This window comes from Corvus hawaiiensis, chromosome 2, assembly GCF_020740725.1.
Source record: "Corvus hawaiiensis isolate bCorHaw1 chromosome 2, bCorHaw1.pri.cur, whole genome shotgun sequence".
Classification (NCBI taxonomy): Eukaryota; Metazoa; Chordata; class Aves; order Passeriformes; family Corvidae; genus Corvus; species Corvus hawaiiensis.
The window spans coordinates 31,440,388-31,462,685 of record NC_063214.1 but is presented as its reverse complement, the minus strand read 5'-3'; the positions used below and the strand labels follow the sequence as shown (position 1 = coordinate 31,462,685).

General features: G+C 51.6%; 3 protein-coding genes across 4 annotated transcripts; 1 reads left to right on the top strand and 2 right to left on the bottom strand.

Annotated features, from left to right (window-relative positions):
- Window positions 1-1,250: 1,250 nt before the first annotated feature.
- TPI1 (triosephosphate isomerase 1) lies at window positions 1,251-4,064 on the bottom strand. The gene is made up of 7 exons (XM_048294160.1): window positions 3,866-4,064; window positions 2,996-3,119; window positions 2,835-2,919; window positions 2,569-2,701; window positions 2,375-2,460; window positions 2,094-2,181; window positions 1,251-1,818 (listed from the first exon to the last, which is right to left on the bottom strand). Exons 1-7 carry the CDS (start codon window positions 3,975-3,977, stop codon window positions 1,700-1,702), a joined length of 747 nt encoding a protein of 248 aa, XP_048150117.1. The 5' UTR covers window positions 3,978-4,064; the 3' UTR covers window positions 1,251-1,699.
- Window positions 4,065-4,166: 102 nt separating this feature from the next.
- On the bottom strand, window positions 4,167-18,985 carry USP5 (ubiquitin specific peptidase 5). Of its 2 annotated transcripts, none has more exons than XM_048294156.1 (20): window positions 18,838-18,985; window positions 17,271-17,396; window positions 16,907-16,973; window positions 13,961-14,094; window positions 13,521-13,666; window positions 13,036-13,220; window positions 12,380-12,474; window positions 11,677-11,870; window positions 11,453-11,524; window positions 10,141-10,222; window positions 9,796-9,921; window positions 9,188-9,341; window positions 8,631-8,805; window positions 7,245-7,333; window positions 6,858-7,049; window positions 6,205-6,348; window positions 5,906-6,051; window positions 5,671-5,824; window positions 4,935-5,019; window positions 4,167-4,768 (listed from the first exon to the last, which is right to left on the bottom strand). In XM_048294156.1, exons 1-20 carry the CDS (start codon window positions 18,943-18,945, stop codon window positions 4,675-4,677), a joined length of 2,568 nt encoding a protein of 855 aa, XP_048150113.1. In that variant the 5' UTR covers window positions 18,946-18,985; the 3' UTR covers window positions 4,167-4,674. The 2 variants fall into 2 exon arrangements, with proteins under 2 accessions (XP_048150113.1, XP_048150114.1); XM_048294157.1 differs by having other exon boundaries at window positions 6,927-7,049.
- A 353-nt stretch (window positions 18,986-19,338) lies between these two features.
- On the top strand, window positions 19,339-21,766 carry CDCA3 (cell division cycle associated 3). The gene is made up of 5 exons (XM_048295314.1): window positions 19,339-19,480; window positions 19,554-19,683; window positions 19,767-19,970; window positions 20,864-20,985; window positions 21,362-21,766. Exons 1-5 carry the CDS (start codon window positions 19,367-19,369, stop codon window positions 21,500-21,502), a joined length of 711 nt encoding a protein of 236 aa, XP_048151271.1. The 5' UTR covers window positions 19,339-19,366; the 3' UTR covers window positions 21,503-21,766.
- The last annotated feature ends 532 nt before the right edge of the window (window positions 21,767-22,298 follow it).

Sequence of the window (22,298 nt, the reverse complement as noted above, 5' to 3'; positions counted from 1 at the left end):
AGACAAAGAGAAGAGAAACAACACTCCTGCTGATATAGAAATGATTTTCCATGAGTTTATTCCTCATTAAATGAATGCTTTCATGCCCCTGCATTCTCTCAGAGCAGCAAGATCAATGCCCAGCTCCCATCTGGTTTTTTTTATGTAGGTCACTCTCCTGGGCCCTTGTGCTGTGGGCAGGGCTGGGCAGGAGCTGACAGCAGAGCTGCAGCCAGTGGCCCATCCCTGAATGGTTCTACCCAGCCCCTGCAGCCTCAGGGCCCTCGTGTGCCCCTGCTGCATCACTGCTGCTCTGGTCATTATAACCCAATGGCCCCAAACTACAGCCATGGCCCAGCAGCCTCTCAGAAATGTGCTCTGGTTGTAGAAAACAGTGCTCAATTTTTTTTTTTTTTTTTGCCTTTGAATTATCCTCCTTCTTTCCACATCACTCCACACACATACAGAGCTGGGAGCCGCCACCTCCTTGCTGCTGTCAGGCTCTTCCTTCTCCAACCACCTGATATTCTAGGAAGGAGATCCCTCCCATCCAGCTGGGCAGCAGGAAACTCCCCCAACAGTAGCAGGGCAGGCATCCTTGCAGCATCAGGCTTTTTCCTCCTTGCTCCTCAGCTCCTGCCCCTCATCCCTCAGGTGATGCTGGCACTAGCAACTGCAACACTGCCCATAGGCTCCCAAGGATGTATGCCTCACAGCTAAGCTCCTCCTTGTGAGGCACTTCTTTTTCACCACCCTCGGTACTACCCAAAAAAAATCAGCAGCTGGAAAGTAACATCAAGTCTTGCTTCCTCGCCCACCAGCACATGGCTGAAAGCAGGCAGCAAGCACTGCCCCAACACAGGGCCTAAATAAAATCTTTGCCTGCACAGAGATGGAGCTGCTCCACTTCACGTTTAATGAGGAGTCATTTACCAGTCCTTACAGGCAAAGAGCACGGATGAGCACATTACTGAGCCTGCCGGGAAGACTGGCTCACTGGTGGAACAGCCAGGTGCTCCAGCAACTACTGGAATAGTGATACAGATGGAAAAGACATAGTCAAATCACCACAGCAGCTCTTCTTTCCAAAGAAGAGCTGTTACATGGCAGAAGTAAGATGCAGACTGAACCTGTGCCATGCCTACTGGGGCAATGGTGGGCTCCCGGGAAAAGCCCACAAAACCCTCTCTGCAACCAGTCACCTCCAAAGGCAGTAAGTTCTCTACACTGCTTGTCCCCAAAATGCTTCCAAATAAGATCCAGGACACACCTTTGCTTTTTCTTTTTCATTTATTGTTCAGTACGGGACACAGGTGAGGTAAGACATCTCACAAGGGTCTAAGCTGACAGGCTCCTTGCTGATGGAGCTGAAGGATGCAAGAGACTGTGGTTCCTTTTTCCTTCCCACAGCACCAGCGGCCCCCTCTCCCTGCAGGGCTGCAGGGGAAAGGGAGAGATACTGGCCAGGTGGGCTGTGGGCTCTTAACAGGTCAATGGGAAACTGAGAATTCAGCTCAGAGAGGAGACTGTCAAGACTCTGCTGAGACAGGCTCCTGCTAACAGGACTCCAACGTGGTGGGGGTGGTTAGCAGAACATCTAGAACAATGACTGTGGAGGGGGAAAGCCTCAAGGGAGGCCTCCGTACTGAGACATGTGCAACGAAAGGTCCCTTCTTGCTTCCATTTCTTAACCACAAGGGACGGCTCCTCATGGGGTACTTCAGTGTTTGGCATTGATAATATCCACAAACTCTGGCTTGAGAGAAGCTCCACCAACAAGGAAGCCATCCACATCATGCTGAGAGGCCAGCTCCTTACAGTTGCTGCCAGTGACAGAACCTAAGGAGGGAGCAGTGTTTTAAGGTCAGATGTGCCAGCTCTAAGAAAACAGGGCCAGGGCAAAGGCAAGACCGGCAAGGTACCAGCCGCCTCTTGCAGACAGCAAGACTGTCTCCCACATATCCAAAAAAGCTACCCAAACAAGCTAGAAGATGATTCTTCATGCTCTGAAAGTCAAGAGTACCCTTGCCAGGCAGAGAATCATGTACAACTGCAGCAACAGGTATTGAAACTAAGCACTTCCTGCCCTGGAAAGTCTCTTCAGACTCACTTACCTCCATAGATAATCCTAGTTGACTGAGCAACAGCATCGGACACGTGGCTTTTCAGCCACCCCCGCAGCTTCTCGTGAACTTCCTGAGCCTGCAATAGAACACAAGAGTTCCACTGAGGCCTGAGCCACTCTGCACACAATTCCCTTCCAAAGACAAGGGAACACTCAGATATTCTCTAAGTCACTACGAATCTCCAGGAGAGTCTCAGTAAGAATCTTCAAGTAGGTTTCCTGAGGGGGAAGGGTCAGTTGGCCATTTAGTCAGCCACCCCCCACTCATACCTGTTGGGGAGTTGCAGTTTTACCAGTTCCAATAGCCCAGACTGGCTCATAGGCCAGAACCACTTTACTCCAGTCCTTCACGTTATCTAGGGAGGAAGGAGAAGGTACAGGTGAGCACAGTACCCCCATGCTGGGAAGAGCAGAGGTGGAAAACTGCTAAAAAAACCAAACCAGCAATTTCTTTTTCTTCTTACCAGCAATAGCCTTGGTCTGTTCAAAAACCACTTTCTCTGTTATGCCAGCTTCTCTCTCATCCAGCTTCTCTCCAATGCAGGCAATGACTCCAAGGCCCTCAGCCAGAGCATGAGCCACCTTCTGCCCAATCAGCTGGGAATGGAAAAGAAACAAGACAGCCAATAAAACAGGCCTACAGAAGCAGGTCTGGTTTAATTGCTCACTTTTCCAGTCTTTGCAGACCCATCTGAGCTGGACCATGTCTCCATTCTATGTGGCCACTCACCTCATCAGACTCTCCAAAAACATGCCTTCGCTCTGAGTGGCCCAGGATCACCCATGCAGCTCCAATATCTTTGATCATTGCTGGGCTGGGGAGAAAGGAGATGACTCACTGAAGGAAATTCACATCCCAGAGGCACCCTGACTTCACTCTCTGGGGCTCACCTGATCTCTCCTGTGAAAGCACCCTTTGGTACCTTGTAACAGTTCTGTGCTGCGACTCCAATCTTTGCATCGAGCTTCTGACGGGCAAAGTCAAGGTAGATGGCGGGGGCTCCACAAACCACCTCTGCAAGCAAAGCACATAGTTACCCCTGAGACAGGCAAAGGGCAGAAACTGTACCCAGCCACTGATCCCAAATCCCAGCCCCAAGAGGTCATCCCTCTCTCCTGGGAAGGCATGGCCTGCCTCTCCTCACTGACATTTGGGGGACCCGGCAGACACAGGACAATCCCTGCTATCTGATGACTCAACAGCAGAGAGGAAAGCCCTTTTCAGGGGGCTGGACAGGCAATACCAAGCCGACGGCCAGGTCACAGGGGTCCCTTGGAAAGTGTCCAGATAAAACACCGAGTGAGAATCCCACCCTGCAGCCTGGGCCAGGCCGGGCCGAACCGGGGAGAGCCGCACCGGGTTGCGCCTGGGGTTGTAACCGGGCACGGCGGCGGGGCAGGGGCAGCAGGCGGGCCAGGGGCAGCGCAGCTCGGCTGCAGCGCGGTGCTCCGAGACCCCCGCTCCCGGGGCGTGGGGGCCAGCCCGAGGGGCGGCGCGGGCCCCCGGCACTGCGGGCCGCCCGCTCCCGCGGGGTCTCCGGGGATCGGCCGGGGGCGCCCCGGGGGTCGGCCGCACGTGTCCGCCGGGCCCAAGGGAACCCAGATCCGGTTTCGCGGGTATATTTAGCGCCGCTGCCGCGGGGTTATATTTAGGCCCCCGCCGCCCTCTGACATTTGCCGCTCCCCCGCCCGGGCCCGGGCCCGGTCCCCGGCTCCGCAGGGCCGTGCGGGACGTGCGCTACGTGCGGGCCGCGCCCTCACCGGTGTCGGCGGAGAGCTTGGCGCTGTTCAGCGTGTGGATGAGCTCGCCCAAGCTCTTCTTGTCGCCGTTCATCTTCCAGTTGCCCCCCACGAAGAACTTCCTGGGCGCCATGGCGGGAACGAGCGGGAGCGGGGCCGGCACCGGAGGAGACGCGAAGGTCAGCGGCGGCGACGGCGCGTGCGGCGCCCGGCGCCCTTCTTATAGCGCGGCGGCGGCCGAGGCCCCGCCCCAGCCCCGCCCCGCCCCCAGCCCCGCCCGCGTTCTCCGCCAGCCAGGCGGGGGTCACACAGGAGCCAGGGGGGTATTTCGACTTTTATTTTGTCCCTCGTGTATTTTGGCATGTGAAGGGCACACAAGGGGAAGCGCTGCTCGTGGCCCGCCTTGCTGCCCGCCCCACGCCCCCGCCCGGCAGGGCGGGCAGGAGGAACCCCCCCATTCACAAGCCACACGTACACACAAGCCCCCTCCTCTCCTTCCGGACAGCAAGGAGGTGGCATCATCCCACCAAGCAGCGAAGCACTAGGGCTGTGTGTCACGGGGGTGAGGACAGTGAGGACATTTCCTATAGAAACAGATATTCCCAACCCCCCGAAACCCCTTCACTCGTGTCCACGGGGGCTCCAGCCCCCAGTCAATTAGTCAGTGAACTCTTGTCTCCCCCTGTGTCTCCACAGAGAGGCTGTGAAGGGACGACTAGGGAAAGAGGAGCAGGGAAGAGGACCCTGCTCCCACCCTCACTGCCCCCACCCCTTTTCCCCCCCACACCTTCAGCCCACTCTCCCCCCACCACACACAGCAAGAGGATGTTCTAGCTGGGAATCCGCTGATAGAAGTAGATGTAGCCCAGGTCCTTGGGGGGCTTCTCAGAAGCACAGACTTTCTGGTCGTTGTAGATCACCCACCTGCAACAGGCACAAGAGGAGCTCAGGAATGCCATTCTGTGGTTAAGACACAACTGGATTCCACTCACCTGGTCTCAACCCTAACCCCCCAAGACTTCTGAAGAAACAGGGGAGGATGGGGATTTAAAGCAGTACCTCAGTTCCCTTACACTGTGGAAATCCTTACCTGCCATCTTTCTTGATGTGACAAACATAATGTCCACACATAGTTGAAGTACCCATGTGGCTGATGAAGGCAAACAGCTGATATTCTTGAAAGAAGGAATGAAGAGAGGATTGTCATGGAAAGAGGAAAGATGTCTTACTCCCTAACACCCTGTGCAAGGCCCTCTCTGAGAAGGATCCCTGAAGGAAGCTCTGCTGGGTCATAATTTACAACTGCATCCCCATCAAGTGTGACTGTGAGTGGTCCTAAGGCCAAACACAGAGGGAAATGGGAGATGGTAACTTCCGTTTAGCCTTCTCTCTTCCAGCTTTTTGTTTGGGCCATGGGTGCTGGATGGGTAAGGCAGGGATTCTTCTCCCTATGGCACCCAGCAGCCAAGCACCACTGGCACCAATTCTGTACACAGACTGCAACTGGTTTTTCAGCAGGAACCAAAAGGGAAAAAAAACCTCCCAGAACCACTGGATAAAAGAAGCACAGCCCTTCCTGTCCTTCACTTGATGCCACTTCCCCTGCCTCTCTCTTACTGGCTTCCAGGTAATCCTCATCCAGCCTGAAGGGTTGAGGCTACTTTGCCATTCCTTCCCTCTTCCTCCTTGCTTCCACCTCTACAACCAGATCAGCTCTGTGATAGCTGCTGCTGCTGCTAAAACCTGGAGTACCGCATGGATCAGGAATGACAAAGTCATGCTGAGTTTGCACCCCAAAATCCACATTCCTATGGCTTGGAACTCACTTCCAGGCCCATCGCGCACTTTGGGACCCACAGGGATGGATTCAGAGATGGACTCGGCTGCTGAGCGCCCCTCTGAGATATCCATAGCAGCTTCTGCATCGAGGTCATCGATGTGACTAAAGATCCAATCCACAGCACGTTCCAGACTGTTGTTCTGGAAGGAAGAAGACAGTGAACTTGAGAATCCCTGCTCCTGAAAAAATCCTTGCACTCTGATATCACCCGTGCCTCTCACCGTGGCCCTAAGTGCTTTCATAGCCTGGTCCCGGGAGAAGCCCATGGAGACAATGGTGGCTACACTGTCTTCTGAAGGAGGGTCTGGGCAGGCAATAGTTGACCCTGGTCCACTGGATCCAGGGAGAACTAATGGGTTAGCAAAGTCTGCAGCAGGAAACAGAACACAGCTCAGAGTAGTTAGATCTCTTCAAGAGGGCACAGTCCAAGTCCAAACTACTTCAGTTTTCCACTGTGGTAGCAGGACACAAGCACAACAGTCCAGGAGCGGTAAGCTTCACCACGGCCATGGCCTCATACCTGGATCGTCCATATGTGACATGACCCAGTTCATGGCCGCCTCAACCCCACTATTCCCTGTGTAGTACACGGCTTTGCGGCAGGCATCCATGGGAAAGCCCATTTCCACTAGCTGGATAATCACCGACTCATCCAGCATGGGTGCTGTGGGAAGACAGAAGTTAGAGCCACCCACTCCCACCCATCTCTGCTGGCTCCATTTTGTCTAGTGTCACACAGCCTCCAAAGCCACCACACAAAGTTCCATCTCTCTGCTTTTCTCAGCCACCTTTCTTCTTCAGAAGAGCAGTCTCACACACAGGCAAAGAACAAAACAATTCAACTCATGAACTCCTCCCTAGGCTCCAAACCTGACCTCCCACTGCAGTTTGTGAAAATTAAATATCCCTACCAATTAAATCCTGTATAAATCCCAGCTCTGCCTCCTCTAAATGCACCGGACATGCCACCCCCCCATCTTGCACAGAACAGGAATCAACAAACCCCCTTGCATAACGCCCTTGCATAACAGGGATGCAAGGGAGGCAGCTGGCAATCGTTGACAAAAGGACAGGGAAAGTCTGAGCAAGTGGGAAACTGCTAGCATGGGACACAAGGCAAGGAGAGCAAGGAAATGAGTCAGGCATCAGGAAGAGAGGAGGAGAATCACTAACATGTCGGAGAGGAGAAGTGAGGGGAGCAGAAGGAGTCGTCGTCCTCGTTGCCATAGAACCCCAGGCTACCTTTGGGCTCATCTGGTGTCACCAGTGGGGGTGCGATGTCTGGCATTTCTTCTTCTCCATCCTGCAGCCCCATTCCCTGCAGTGCAGAAATATCCAGCTCCTCTGGCATTTCAATGGAAACATCTGCAAGATATGGTCTTGCTCAGCCTCCATATAGGGGCAGAAGCAAAGGACTCGGCTGGGAGATCTAGAAGGGTAAGTCCCTGGGGATGCCTGCAGCAACTTTTGGGATAGTTACTTTCCTCTTGGTGGTAATGACCACAATATCTGTATGTGACTCCCAGTACCTATATGCTCTGTACCTCTCATCCTCCTTACCAAGTTTTTTGGGAACCCAGTCCAGACCGAAAGTGAACTTCTTGATCTGGATGACCAGATAATCTGGGAAAGAGGCGAACCGTGTCGTTCTGAAAGAGACACATAATAGTTTTAAATACTTTGTCAGCAAAGATTGAGGGTATCTAACTGAATCAAGAAAACAGTTGAGTAGGGCAGAGACATGTCCTGAGCATGGGGGATACACCAGTCTGTGCAGCTCTCCTGTGCTGAGCTTAAAGCTCCTCAAACACAGAACCATGTCTAAGGCAGAAGCCTCGACAAGAGGAGATGGAATGCAAATCTTGGGGATGAGAAAAAATAATACATATTCTCTACCTTCCAATCGTGTATTTTACAAGCCTGGTCAGATTGTGTTTAATTAAAAGTCTAACCCTTAAGGAATGATGTGGAAATAACACCTTTTATTAGACCAACAGATATACCTGCAGGAACTGAGAAGCTTTCAAGCACAAGAGCACTTCTTTGGATATGAAACAGAAGCAGTGAATTTTAAGTTAACTGAATTTGGTTAAACATTATTCAGTCAGACAATTTGAGAGAGAAAGTGTCTGGAATCTGTGAAACAGAGGGCAATGTTTGTGAAGGGAGAAGCACCTGTGAGACATACTCATTACCAGGTGATAATTGCACATGATGTAGAACTAAATTAAGCAACAGTAAAGTGCTTGAATACAACTCAGTAAAAATTAAAACAAAATGTTACTTTTCAATGTGATGTTTGTTTCTAATAGCTATTGCTTAATAATGGAATATTTGTTAGAAAAAGACTTCCAACTCTTTGAGGACTTTCACTGCAAAAGAACACTCAGTAGCATCACAGCAGAAAGCTGCTTACGTTTGTGTAATCTTGTCACTGCAACTTTGCACTGTTACATGTGCTACAGGCAGTGAGAAAAATTAAAGCTGTTTTTTAAACCTTGCTACTAGCATTTAAGCTAGCATTCTTTCAAAGAACTCGTGCATCTTTTACCTCACTGTTCTGCTCAAATCTTAACAGTTAAAAACTTAAAGAAATTGTAGAGATGGTGCAAGATCAGTGTCATCATACAGGCAGTACTGATTCCAAAGCTAAATTTTAAATTTACAGTAAAAGCGACTAGTTTTCTTGAATATCTCTGTATTTTCATAGCCCCTCAGCAACTGACATCTGATGGCTAGGACTGCACTAGCACTGCTGTTCTGCCCACTGAGGGCAACCACTCTGGCACTGATGGACTGATCCCCTCTCTGCCTCAGTGTTCTATGGACCCAGGGTGTGGAGGACCACAGCGCTTCAGTAATGGTTCTTCCCCCCAAGCCACTACGAGAAGTCCCCAGAGATGCAGCTATGGCCAGCTCATCACAGCTTAGGTGACACACACTTACTTGAGAGCCACAGACTTGGCCTGCAAGGCTGTGCTCCAGAAATCATCCACCTGCTCTGGAGCTCCATAGGCCTCTAGGCAGGAGCTGAAAGGCACCTTGGCTCGCACCAGCTCAGGCAGTGGCTGCTTCTCCTCCTCTGCCTGCCTCTTCTTCTCCTCATATTCCAGCAGTTCATCTAGAGGATAAAGCAGAGGAGTCAAGGACCACCTCTAGGTACCTACAAAGCGACTGGTGTAAGCTACACCCAGAGGCAGAGCAGGCCTATAGATACATCGAGAACGGAGCACAACTTCCAGAGCACTGTTCTGCTACTGCAGTCACTCCTGTTTTGCTGCTGAATCACAGCCCAGCTTGTGGTGTCGGAGGGAAAGGCTCTAGAGGGACATCACTGTGTCACACCACCTCTGAAGAAATCAGCCCGATCCCACAAAAGCAGGAGGAGGATCTGGCCTCAGAAGTGGCAAAGAAGTCCCTTTCTCATTTAAGGAGTTCTGTAAGAATAGTACAATATACAAACATTGGGTTTGCTACTGTTCTGGTCTTGGCACATTACTGACCTTTGTTGAGTGCAGCATCCATGGGCACAGGCAGCTGCATAATATAGTCCACACGCTGGGTATATTTCACCTTTTCTGTGGCCAGGCACTTCAGCTTCTCCTCCACCAGAAAACGGAAGACCTCATTAGGGTTCTCCGAGCTGCGGCAGTTCCTCTGAAGAAGGAGAGATTAGAAGGACAGATGTAACATCAGAAGGGCAGAAAAAATGATCTGCAGTTACAGTGATGCCACACAGCACACAGCTGAAGAGTATTCACTTCTATACCCAGTCCCCTGGAACAGACAGCAAATAGGAAACTAAAGCCAGCTTCTGTACTCCAGGAAGCCATGGAGTCCAGGAGCCAGGTATTCCTGCTCCTAAAGAAGAAAGGTTACATCTCCAGCTGTGCCACTCCCAAAAGAGATTTCTCCAAGGAATCAGCCCTGAAAACAGGCCCAAGCACCTCTCCTTCTCCACCCTGGCAGGTGCTAGCTGGCCCATTCCTCTGTGTTCTCTCCCTTTCTCTGCTCCAATTGCCAGCTTCTCACCTCCACTCCTCACCCCTTGCTGTGGGAAGAAAACCAAGCTGGACTTTTCAATGATTTGCCAGATAGACTCAACCATTACCTCCACCATGTTGATGAAGTGCAGAAAGAATTCCTGGGCATCTTGCTGTCGGTTAGTGGAAAATTCTGGGTGCCCCTTTCCGATGAGGGACTTAAACATGCGTGGAGCAATGCCATTTTGCATACCCTGCAAATAACAGTGTGGAAGAGGAAGGTGGTCATAATTTGCCAAGCATGTGTCCTGGCATGTACCACTCTACTCTTAGCCATGCTTTTCTTCAGGTGACAGGCCTTGGAACAAGCCCCAGCACAGGTTTTCAGAAAGGGTTCTCCCTCCCTTGCCACGTAGCACACACAATACCTCATGCAACACACACATCAAGAGGATGCCGTATCCAAGCCTCACCTTCTGATCAGGCTGCTGCTCCCCATCTGCAGAAGCTGGCCTTGAATACTCCCCAGAAAGCAGTCCATGGCCCAGTTTGGCTCTGGAACGACAAAGTCACTGCTGGTACCAATGTTTCTTCAGTCTCACATGCTCCAGGAGCTGTATCAACCCATCCAGCTTTAACACTGCCATGGGCTGTCAGTCTCACAGATAATAGCTTTCTCTGCTGCACCAGGCAAGATTATCTTATTGCGGTCTGCTCTCTGGCCCCAGGAGAAATCACTGACTTCAAAGTTACCAGGACTTTTGGGTGCCAATCCCAACCACTGCTTGCACACTGAGTAGACCATGAAGGAACAGCTAGTGCTGAGCCACACAGCAGCTGCACAACAGCCAAGCTGAGCTGCAGCCTGACGTGGGGAACGCAGCAATGTCTGACTGTGCAGGAGACAACAGGGCACAGAGAAATTGTCTGAGCCAGAAATAGCACTGCTGTGAGCAGACTGATCACGTTTTCCCCAGAGGAAAGACTGACTGCATGAGGCACTTAATGGACAACAGTATGTGTTCAGCAATTTCCTCCTATGCCCACACCCTCCTGCTATTCCATTTCACCCCAGTCCTCCCCGTCATTATTGCCATTTGTCTGGAACCAAATCTTACCAATTCCTCCCTCTGCCCAGGCAATAATCTTCCTGGCTGTCTCACCTTAATCCCCTCTCAGTGGACACCTCACTCTAGGCTGCCCAAATTTAGAATCCTCCTGTACCACTGAACTCTCTTTCCACAAATGCCACCTTCCATTCCTCCACCACAAACTTCCACATGCTGCTTTCTTATTTGAGAGCAGCTGTAGCAATGCAAACCCCTCCCAAATCTTGTGTTCCTCCTTCTGCACATCCTCCTGCACACTACCTCTTGAGGGAAGCCTCTTTTAAGCATACATAAATTGTCCACTGAGAATAAAGCTGCCTAAACCTACACATCCCCCTGCTCTTTGCCATCTCCCCTCACTGCAGACAGCAAGCCCCTTTTTGCTGTTATGCAGACAGAAGCTGCCTCCCAGAAATCCCCCCAGTTTAAGAGGCATAGCACACATAATACATTTCAGAGCCTCTCATGCACACAGGGTGCACTCTGTCTTCTCCACCTAGGGCATTCAGCTGAACTTCCTTGGCTTAGATCCTTATTGATCACTGAGGGTCAGCGTCTCTGGTGACAGGCAAGGAAATAGAGGTGAGGCTCGAGGGAGAACCCAGGAGCAAAGCAGCACAGAGGGGATGCATCCAGGCAGCCTCAGCCTTCCTTGTCTCACCAAAACTCTACGTACACTTGTGTGCTGAAATCCTGCGTGGGGTCCGAAGGTGCACTTTGGAATATCTTCTCCAGTTTGTCCACATACCTGCAGAGCAAAAGGGAGCATTCTAAGGGATATGTGGGTTCACCTAGTAAAAATGCAGTTCTGAGCATGATTATTGCAACAGAAGCTCCCAGCTCTAGGAGACCTTTGTACTGATCCCAGACTAATGGAAAGGAGTGATTAAGCTCACTTACTTTCTCTGGAAGTCTGGGATACTGAACAGCACCTGCATCACAGAATTGAGGTAGCAACTGTTGCCCAGGTTACGGATACCAGTGTACCCAGGCCCATAGAGGGGCTTGAGTTGAACGCCAGACTCCTGGATGAGCTCCCACTCCCCAATGCGCTGGTTCATGTCTATTTCCAGTTCTGTCATTGTCTTGTCTGTCTGCAGAGGGAAAGAACAGGAAAATCCTCAAAGAAGACTCAAGGACACATCAGAGGTGTGAAAAGCGCAATGCTGTAGAGAAACAGAGTCAAATCCTTTCTGTTTCATTCTATAAGTAGAGGAGGAAGAAACAAGAATTGTTTCTGTATATATGAATACCTGGGACAGAAAGAGGAGAGAAAAGAAATATGAGAGAAATCTGAACCATTCCCTATAAAGAGGCATGGAAATCACACACTAAGAGAAAAAGCTCAGCACCTGGGAGCCTCCCTGCCCACCGTACAGAGACATAACCCCAGGGAAATAAACCTGAGGGACATGAAAGAAAAGCAAAAAAGGCAATCAAAGAAGAGAGGAAGATGAGACAACTCTCTGTGTAACAAAAAACCCCAGGGTTTCTTGACCAGGAAGGGTTCTGCATAGCCACAGAAAGCTAGAATCCAGCTAAGACACCTCAACACTCCTTCTCTCTCCCTCTGGGCCTATGGAGGATACCACTTCCTCCTCACCTTCTGCATCTTAAGCATGTCAATCCCAAAGTGTGCCAGGTGTTCTGCCAGGTTGGGATCCAACACCATGTCATCCTCGTCATAGGAGTAGACATCTGTGCAGGAAAAGAGAAAAAAGAGAAACTTGTAATGGCCTTTGATCTCAAATTCACAGCTGGATGAAGAAAGTGCTCAGAACTAGAAGTTTTGACGAAGTGAGCTGTGGGGGTTTCTGCCTTTTCTCAACAAATAACATGACAGACAGTATATTGAGATTCCTCCTAAACATGTGACACGACAAATTTGTCAGTGATCAGGGTACAGAGGTACACTTATGCCTGGAGTAAGGAAAGTGGGTTACTGTGCCATATACTCTCTGCTCGGGATTTGGACACACGGTTCTTTGATAAACACCCCAGCACAGAAAATCAGATGGCAACCTGGATAACTATTCTAAAAGCTTCCAACTACAAGGCAGGGGCAGAGGAAGGCAAGGTTTTATCAGCTCGTTCTTTGCCTCACACAAGAAGCAGGTCAGAGTGGGAAAGTTCACAATGGGATGACACTGCGTGTTCCAGGTGACAAGATGGCCAGCACCACCCCGATACCTGGAAGAGATCTCTGTCAGCCTGAGTGGTGCCTGGCATCCCTAACCCCAGGAGGATCCCCCTTCTCACCAGCCCCATCAGGAGTAATTGTTCCCAGTTTCACAGCCAGCGGGTAGCCGGTTTCTCGGTAGTGCTCGACGGCGTGGTTGTTGCCACCACTGCCATCAAAGTAGCGCCGACCACAGAGGATGGCTCCGTCAGTCATGTTCAGCCACAGGTTCTCCTTCATGTCACACTTGCTGCACTTCCAGCCACTATTGACAAGGAACAGAGGAAAAGAGATCAGAGTGAAAACCTCTGGGTTCTGCCTCCCAAGCCCTCTCCACTGCTGCCCACTGCAGTATCCGTAGTAGAAGCGATTAAGCGATCTCATTCCTCTTTTACTACACAACACTGAGCATCCTGAAATACCTTAGTGTGCCGTCTCCCCTGAAATTACTTTGTCAAGGCACTCTCAGAGACTCACAAAAGAAGTCTCATCTGCTGCTGCAGTCCAGCACAGGAGAAGGGCCTCAGACACAGAGTGACACAGCGAGTTCCAGCACTATGCTCACCAAGGTGGGATGCGGACATCGTTCTGAAGCTGGTGCAGGGAAAAAGCGTGCTTGGAAACACGTCGAACCTCCCCATCCCAAGCCTGCACCTCCTGCTTCCGTGAGGCTGAATCTGCTGTCAGGATGGCCTCAATCGCACTGGCAATCTGGAATTAGGACAGCAGGAGAAAACATGAAGGGCTGGCCTACCACAGTAAGGGCACAAGAAGCTTCCAGTGCCACAACACTCCACATTTAGGGAAGTCAGCTGAGACTTTCGGGAGCCTCAGTCACAAGCCAGGACTGTAATATAGAGCACTGTATAAGTGCAGAACAATCCTGATGACTGCTAGCTGAGATTTCCCTGCAGCTCGGCAAGATCCCTTTTACAAGGCAGTTTCCTTCTCTGTAATGGCACATTTCTCCATCAACAGTAAACACAGCCCTCCACCCGAACATACCCTGTCTTTGACCATGTCTGGTAGTCCCTCCAGCCCATCACGTGGAATATCCAAATGGTCTGGGAAAATTACTATTTTTACATCTTCATCATACTCAAACTTTTCTTCTGTGATGTCAAATCCACCTTCTACACCTACAAGAAGAAAAAACATTGCGGTAACTGGTGAAACCAAAGAGCTTGAAAAGCTTCTTTCCCCACAGCTTACATGAAAGAAGGCACCATGACTAAGACAAAGATCTAAATCAGTGATCCACAATCTTTCTTCCACTTCTGGATCCCAGAGTTTCTGCTGGCAGTGTGGACTTCACAGGTACAATTATAAGCATAGTGACAATATGTTTATTTTCCCCAGCTATTTTTTCAGATGCTTAAAAACAATCTCCAGACCCTGACTACAACCAGGAAGAAAACCAAACCTGCTCTAGAGAGGCATTGGCCAGAACAGAGCCAAGATAAAGCACGGGTGTTCATCCTTCACCAGAATACTCAAGGCAGTGAATGGAGATGTGCAAAAAGAGATCATCTTGAAAGCCAGGGCAAAGGTCAGGTCTACCAGCACCTTTAAGAAGCCCGACTCTCTTTCTTGCCTTTTCCAGAAAGGGTAGTTTAGAGTCCTGCACTCAAGCAAGAAGAACCAGGAGCTCCTCTGGAACCAGAATATCCAGAATTGCAGAAAAGGTCTTAGCAAAGGTACAGTGACAGTAGTTTCTATGCCCACCTAGCTGCACTGTCCAGAGGTCGCACCAGAAACGGGAGATCCATACATAAAAGGTTATTTGCCAGTTGTAAAGTCATCATGGATGCTCACCAAAACATCTGCAGTTTCTGCAGATTCCCTCACCTACAGTTACTGAATTATGTAGGTACTCAGAGGAAAACCTTGGCCTTCTCTGTTCTGCAGGCATTCTCATGCTACATCCCAAAAGGAAACAGGCAGAAGATACATGGCTTATTAGCAGCCTAAACCCCCTGTGCTTTTAAACTGAATTTCCTTTCTTTCTGGAAAAATTGCATGCTGTGACTGTGATAATCTCTGCAACAAATATCTGAACATCTGCAGCTGCAACAAATCTCTGAAGGGAATAAAAGCTTCTGCTGCTCAGTGCCTCTGCCTCAAGAATCCTGTGTGCAACACAGTTCTGATAACCACCACTGCATTTCCTTAAAACATTATTGTCAAAAATATCCGGTCCCATGATATCTCCTGCAACTCCCTCCTTAGATACCTACAATTTTTACACTATGGACAAACTGCTATGTACGAACATGATGCTTTTAGAAAACAGTCACCAGCATCATGCAACAACATACCTAGATAATCCTCTTCTGTGCCTCTTCAGCACAGCCCAGAGACTTCCCGTCACCACTTCAAAGAGTAAAGCAATACACAATCCCCCAGGGCATTACACAATTCCTGAACCCTAAACAAGCTAAACCAGACTGGTGAACCTTCTGAAGCTCCAGATGAGGAAGAAGGTCAATAGCCACCAGCTTGCCCTGAGGTACACTGCCTCCCTTTCCATGGTGGTACCTAAGCACTACACATCACGAAAGTCCATCAACCAACATGCAGGCATAGGAGGCAAGCACTGCAGATCTTTTCTCCCCATTGAGAGGGGAAAATGAGGTACTGAGAGACCAAGAGCTACATTTTACAGCCAATGACTTTTTGCTCCCAAATCTTTCTAGTACTTTAAAAAAATCTCCCGCATCAAGATTAGCTATACCACCACAGTTCAGCTAAAATAAAGGTTAAAAAAAACCTTTTCCTGAACTCAAGACCATTGTCTCACAGGGCTAATACTTTCTTTTATTCTCTCCTGCTCCATTCACACCACTAAGCTGTTATCACAGGCAGATATTTGCCGACCCACTGACAACATTTGTTGCAAGACCTTTGTAGAACTCAGGACGCAGAAATAACTCATAATGCAGGCCAGGCCTCATCTCTCCCAAAGCAGCACAATCATACATATACATAGAAGCACTGGCTATCTGAAGAAACAGAGATTCCACTCTCATTTTTGCTAGAAGTGATCTTTGGGGTGCTATTCAGCTCACCAGCAAAACAGGGAGCAGCTGACAGTCTTAACAGTGGTATTTGTGCTCTGGCAGCAGACAACTCACTCGGCATCTACACCAGGGAAAAAGTGAGCCAAAAGCAAGACATTCACAGTCCAGATTCTGGATTCCCCTCTAGTGGTCAGCTTCCAGCAAGCCAAGAACCTGTTACTGCTACAAATGTTCCTGTCCCTTGCTTTATGTGTCTCCATAATGGCTCACAAATTACCAGCTGAGACTGCTCCAAATAAGCAGCATCTCCATTGATTGCCATGACAGCTTTCTCAGTTGGTGAAAGACAGTAATGGAACACCAGCCTTGTTCTTCCAAAAAAGGAAGATTTTTAGTATTTTTTATGTTTTAATGCTCATCTGTATTTCCTCCAGTATCAGCCTTATAAGACCTAATGAGCCAAAAATGCTAATGCAGCATTTCCCATTAATTTCTTTCCCATCTATATCAATAACACTAGTTCAATATCCGAGGAGTTTAAAAAACAGTTTATCTCCCAGGAGCTTCAAATTTACTTTTCTCAGCCATGTATTTTCTCAAATTTATTTCAGCCCCTTGCTGGGCACATTGTGTTTAAGCAACAGTCCCAGTCTGGTTATCCCCACACCAAGCTGAGCCAGGCATGCAGGGTCATGGCAAAGGATAAAAAACATATTTATCCACGGAAAACAAGACGCAGCTTTGGTCACAGAACACAACTACCACCTTAATGACTGTTCTACAGAAACCGCTCACCCGAGACACACTGGAAAACACAAAGTCAGAATTTGGCCAGGGATACCAGCGCAGAAGAGCAAAGCAGAGATGAGCCAGGCAGCTCCAGAGGACTGGCTGAACACAAGGACCACACAGTACATAGGTGCTTCCTTACCAATAGCCAAGCGAGTTGGTTTCTTCCTCGGGGGGTCCCCAGCACTGGAGTTGGTGTCTTCTTCCTTCTGTGGTGTTGAGAAGAAATAGGGAAATAAGAGTTAGGGGGACAGGCATGCTGCGGCAAGCCTTAGGGATTGAAATCAAGTTACTATGAAAACAGAAGGAAACCACACAGAAACAACGTGGGCAATCCATACAACAGCTCAACACAAGCAGAAATGAAGCACTGGTGTCCCTTAATTCACCAGGAAGAACATCAGTTATATCTGAGGAGAGAAAACTCTGTATCTGATGGAATACACAGACACAGCCCAACTCTCAATTACAGAGCAAGTTTGAGTGTATGTATCTTTCTTTTTTACCGGTTTACGTGTTCTTTTGAGGTGCAGGTAGACCCGCTGGCCTGTTTTCTGATAGTGCTTTTCCACATACTGCTTCCCAAAGCCCAGGAACGTGTTCATGCAGATATACAAGCCGCCATCTGACTCCTGGAAGGAAGGAGGGACAAAACTGAAGGGAGGTGGTAAAGAATGCCATTCCAGCTGCTAGGATAGGCATGGAAGACTAGTCATTATTCATTAAATCATGGAACAGGTCATTCCTACATACCAGCCATGAGCAGCTAGTAAGAAATAGGATGGCAAGCCCCAGCCTGGCTGTCCAAGAAGAACAGGTACTCCTGTTATGATGATGTATTTAAAAAACTATTTGCGTGTTCATTTATGGCAGGATGCTACCAAATCAGGAAAGCCTGAGTTTCCACAAGAGTTTAACTTGTAAAAGGCCCTTAGCATGCACAGTTTACAAGTTCAGAGCATGGTACAATCATTACCAGCAAAACTGTGACACCCTGTCCAAACGTGTGACTCCCAGTGCCACAGGGAATGCTGCCAAGCTACAATGTGAGGAAGGTTAACAGACCACTGTTTACTTTTGCTGTTGTGTTCAAAAGCCTGTGAGCAGCTTGGAAACGGATACAGAATGTGCCCCCATCATCCCACCAGCAACTGGAAAACACCACACTCATTCAGCAGATACCCTTTTCAAATAGAAGGGGCAGGGGACCCAAATGCAGAGGCTGGAAAGGAGGGAAACCACTAAGAAGCTCTCAGAAGCTGCTGGGACTGAGTCAGAGCGGGCAGTGCGTGGTCAGGCATCACTGTGGAGCTCGGGAAGGGAAAGAGGGCCAGGATGCCATGTGCCGCTTCCTCGAAGGACCCGTATCTTCAGCTGCAGCCTATTTCTGCTGGGCTGGGGCTCAGCCCGGACTGGCGCCCGCGAAGAAGCTCAAGGGGGACCTCGCCCTCCCGCTGCCTTCACTTCCCCAGGTCCCCTTAGGCCGAGTGGGGGTAGCGCAGGAAGCGCAGGGATGCCAGCGGGGTGGAGACGGCTGGAGAAGGGACCACTGCCATCTTAATGACACAGCACCGCCTCGCCCCCCGCCTGCCCGGCCACGCCGCGCGGCGAGGCCGGGGGGGTGGCTCAGACCCGGGCAGGGCGGGACCCCCGGCCCGCCCCCCGCCGCCGAGGGCGGGCCCGGGACGCGCCCGACCTCCCGCCCCCCGCCGGACTACAAGTCCTGGCGAGCACCCGCACGGAAGGTTCGCGCCGGGGGCACTCACTCTCCGGGGGCTGCCGGCGGGCCAGGCCGCCGCTGATCGGGGCGAGTGCCCTGCCCACGCCCGCCCCGGCCCCAGAACTACAGCCCCCAGCGCACCGCAGGCGGGCGGGGTGCGCCGCGGGGCACGCCGGGCGCTGTAGTCCGCGAGGACATCGCGCGCCGCCCGGGAGCGGCCGCCGGGGCCACCGGGGAACCACAAATCCCGTGAGGCCCCGCGCGGGCAGCGCCCCGGCTGGCGGCGGGGTGGGGGCCGGCCGCGGCGGGAGCAGCCCGGGCGGGCGGGCGGGCCGGCGGTGGGGCGCGCTTACCGGCGTGTCGAAGGAGAAGGCGCACTCGTCCTTGTGGACGCGGTCGCCGGCCTTGGGCACCCGGATGGACGGTAACACCGACAGCAGCGCCTCGCTCAGCTCCGCCATGACAGCGGCTCACCGCGGCACCGCCCACAGCCCCGCCCCGCCCAATCGCAGCCCGGCGCGGTCAGGCGGATTCTAGCCAATCGGCAGCGAGGCTGGAGGCCGGACTCGCCGTGCCCACCCGCCGGCTCGCCCAATCGCAGCCGCCCTGCGGCCACCGCGGGAGGCGGTGCCGGGCTCCTCGGCCAATAGTGGCGCAGGGAGGGGCGAGGGGGCGGGCCTGCCGCGAAGACAGACAGCGGGGCGAGGCGGGACGTGACGGGCGGGGACTGCGGGGCCGACGAACTGGCGGGGCGGGGGGACGGGCGTGGCGCCCCGAGCCTCGCCCCCGCAGGGCGACCAATGGGCGGCGGCACCGCCCGGCGCGCGGGAGATTTGAACGGCGCGTCCGGCTGGGCAGGGGCGCAGCGCGGCCGCCGCCGCCATGGGGGCCTCCGGCAGTGCCCCCGCCACCCCGGGCGCGCCCTGCAACAAGCACCTGGCGCACGTCAGCGACCCCCGCTCCCCCACCGCCGGCATCCTCCGCACCCCCATCGAGGTAGGGGCCCTCCCGCCGCCGCTTCCCCTTGTGTGGCTCCGGCCCACCGCCTCCACGGCTGCCCTCTCCGCAGGTGGTGAGCTCCCCGGCGGGCAGCCCGCAGCCCAGCCCCGCCGAACCGCCGGCGGGCACCGGCCAGGAGCGGGACCCACGGTCGCCCACGCCTGGCATCTCCCGCACGCCCATGAGAGCCGTGTCGAGTGGTGAGTGAGGCCGCCGTGGCGGTGGGCGGGTTGAGGGGCTGCCCGACTCAGCGGCTCACCCCGTCCCCCTCCGTTCCCGGCAGACAGCGTGGACCGCCTGGTGAAGCAGCTCAGCGAGGCCTTCAGGGCCGAGGCCGCGGTCCCGGAGCCGGCGCCTCCGGGAGCGGCCGGCCCCGCCGAGGAGCCGGCCCGGCGGAGCTCCCCGCCCGCGGGCGGAGGCGTGGAGAGGCCGCCCTCTCCCAGCACGGCCCGGCCCGGCCGCCCTGCCGGGCACGGCTTCTCCTCGGGTAAGTGCCGGGTGTGGGGGTGATGGGGCTCCCTGTGCCCGGAGAGCTGCGCGGTACGGGCCGTGAGCGAGTCGGGGCTCTCGGCATCCTCTGGTTGGGGTGCCTTCTCCAGGCTTGCTCCCCGACAGAGCTTGTCCCGATCCCCCAGTTCGGCTGTGTTCCGCCGCCTGAAGCTTCTCCAGCCGGGGCAACTGTTGTGTTACCGAACCCATTTCTGTCTAGAGTTGAGAAATTGTTTTCAGCCTGTATTCAAAACCAAGAGGTATATTACAATTTCTCCTTGGGAAGAGCTATGGAGCAAAGGTGGGAAGAACATCTCTGTGCTACGGCTGAGTGGTGCTGAGAGACTTAGATACAGACTGTGCTTCAGAGAGCTCTGTGCTGAGCATTGCTCCTAGGAGGAGTGGCTGAGAACTGGAACTGTTCAACCTGCAGAGGAAAATGCTAAGGGGGTATCTTATAAATACATATAAATACCTGAAGGAAGGGAGAGCCAGGCTCTTTTCAGTAGTGCCCGGTGATGGGACTAAAGGCAGTTAAGACAGAATGGGACACAGGAAGCTCCTGAACATCAGGAAACACATTTTTTCACTGTGAGGGTGACCAAGCACTGGAGCAGGTTGCTCAGAGAGGTTGCAGAATCTCTATCCTTTGAGATATTCAAGAAACACCTGGACATGGTCCTGGACAATGGGCTCTAGGTGGCCCTGCTGGAGTAGGTCCTCTAGAGCTCACTTCCGACATCAACCTTTCTGTGATTCCTTTGCTTCAAAGCCCTTGGGTAAGTCTTTGCTATACAGGCAAGCAAAGTTCATAAAGGCCAGGAGGATTTTAAAATCCAGGACCTTCGAGCCTTGTCATGATGCCCTGGTGTGTTTCCTTTTGTCAACTAGTGAGCAAGCCCATAAGACACAAGCCCAACAACAAATTCATGGCAACATCTGGAGGAACTGGCCGCTCTCCCCTCAGCATTCTACGAGATGATAATTCTCCCAGTGCTCCTGCCCCTCGCCAGGTAAAGCTCAATGGGTCATACTGAGGGAGGGAGATTGAGCTGAAAAAAAAAATGGCCAAATCCTTCAATTTCTGTATCTTGTAGGGTCCCAGTTTAGAATTGTGGCCTCCTAGGCCTGTGGAGACCAATAACTTCACAAATGTTTTTCTGTGGGTCAGTCTTGTCCCTAAATGCCTCCAAGTCTTGTTCAATGTCTATCTTTGGCCTTACCATGAAATTGCCCATTTCAGTGCTGTAGAAGAAAGTCACTCTTGTACATTGTCACGAGAGCCCAAGCTGAATGGCCTGAAAATAGGCTACATACTCTGCTGAGAATTACCTAACCTTCAATTAACTTGTGTTTTACACTCCGTGTTTGGGTTTTTTATTTCTCTAGGGCAAGAGGCACGTGTTGGGGGAGAACCCTGGGGAGAAGAAAGAAGTGACAGTGGATCTGAGCAGGAGCCTTAAATCTGGGAACTGTACTTGGAGTGACTTGAACAAAGAGAACCAACAGTGTCCTTTTGTGGAGAACTAGATGTTTCTTTTTTCAGGATCTTGCTGTAATTTGCTCCTGTGTTTTGAGAGTTTTCTAGTGGGGAGAAATTCTGCAATAGACTGAAACTCCGGAGCAGTGGTCACATTTCTCACCTATCCCTGCTGGGGAAAGGTCTCTCCCTCATCTTCCTAGCTTGTCATGTCTTATGTACAGCACAGACTTTGTCCCTTTTATTGTATATCAGCTGTATTGACTTTTCTGTAGAGTTTTTATCTCCAGTAAATAAATTTGTATTCAACCTTTGCTGACTGTATATCCTGATAGGACAGCAGGAGTCCTCTGCTTGCCCAGTACAATATTTTCTTTGGGAAAAGGGTTCAGGAACAAATAGTTCAGCCTTCCCTTAGTCTAAAACTGCACTGGCCCCTGCCTGTAGCATGCTGAAGGGTATGGCCTTGAATCCGTGTACAACAGCATGGGCTGGGAAGCTGCAGCTCCCTCCAGGAAACTGATGTATATACAGTGTCACCTCTGGAGTTGTACTGCTAATACACTGACCTGAAACTGAGTTGTGCAAGGGTCTGTTGTATGGGTGAGATCCAAAATAACATGAGATAGTACTGTCCATTAATATTGACCTTCTGTTGATAAGTTAGTAAACCTTGTTGATCTCCAGCTCTCCCTAGCAGCGCCTTGGCACTTTCAGGATCTTGCTCTGAGCCAACAAATGGAATAGGGGCTGAACAAAATGGCTGTGTCCTATAACTGAGCTAAAACATCCACAATTCGAAAGGATGCTCTTTAGCTTGCTCTCCCAGCTCCAGCCTCTTCTCAA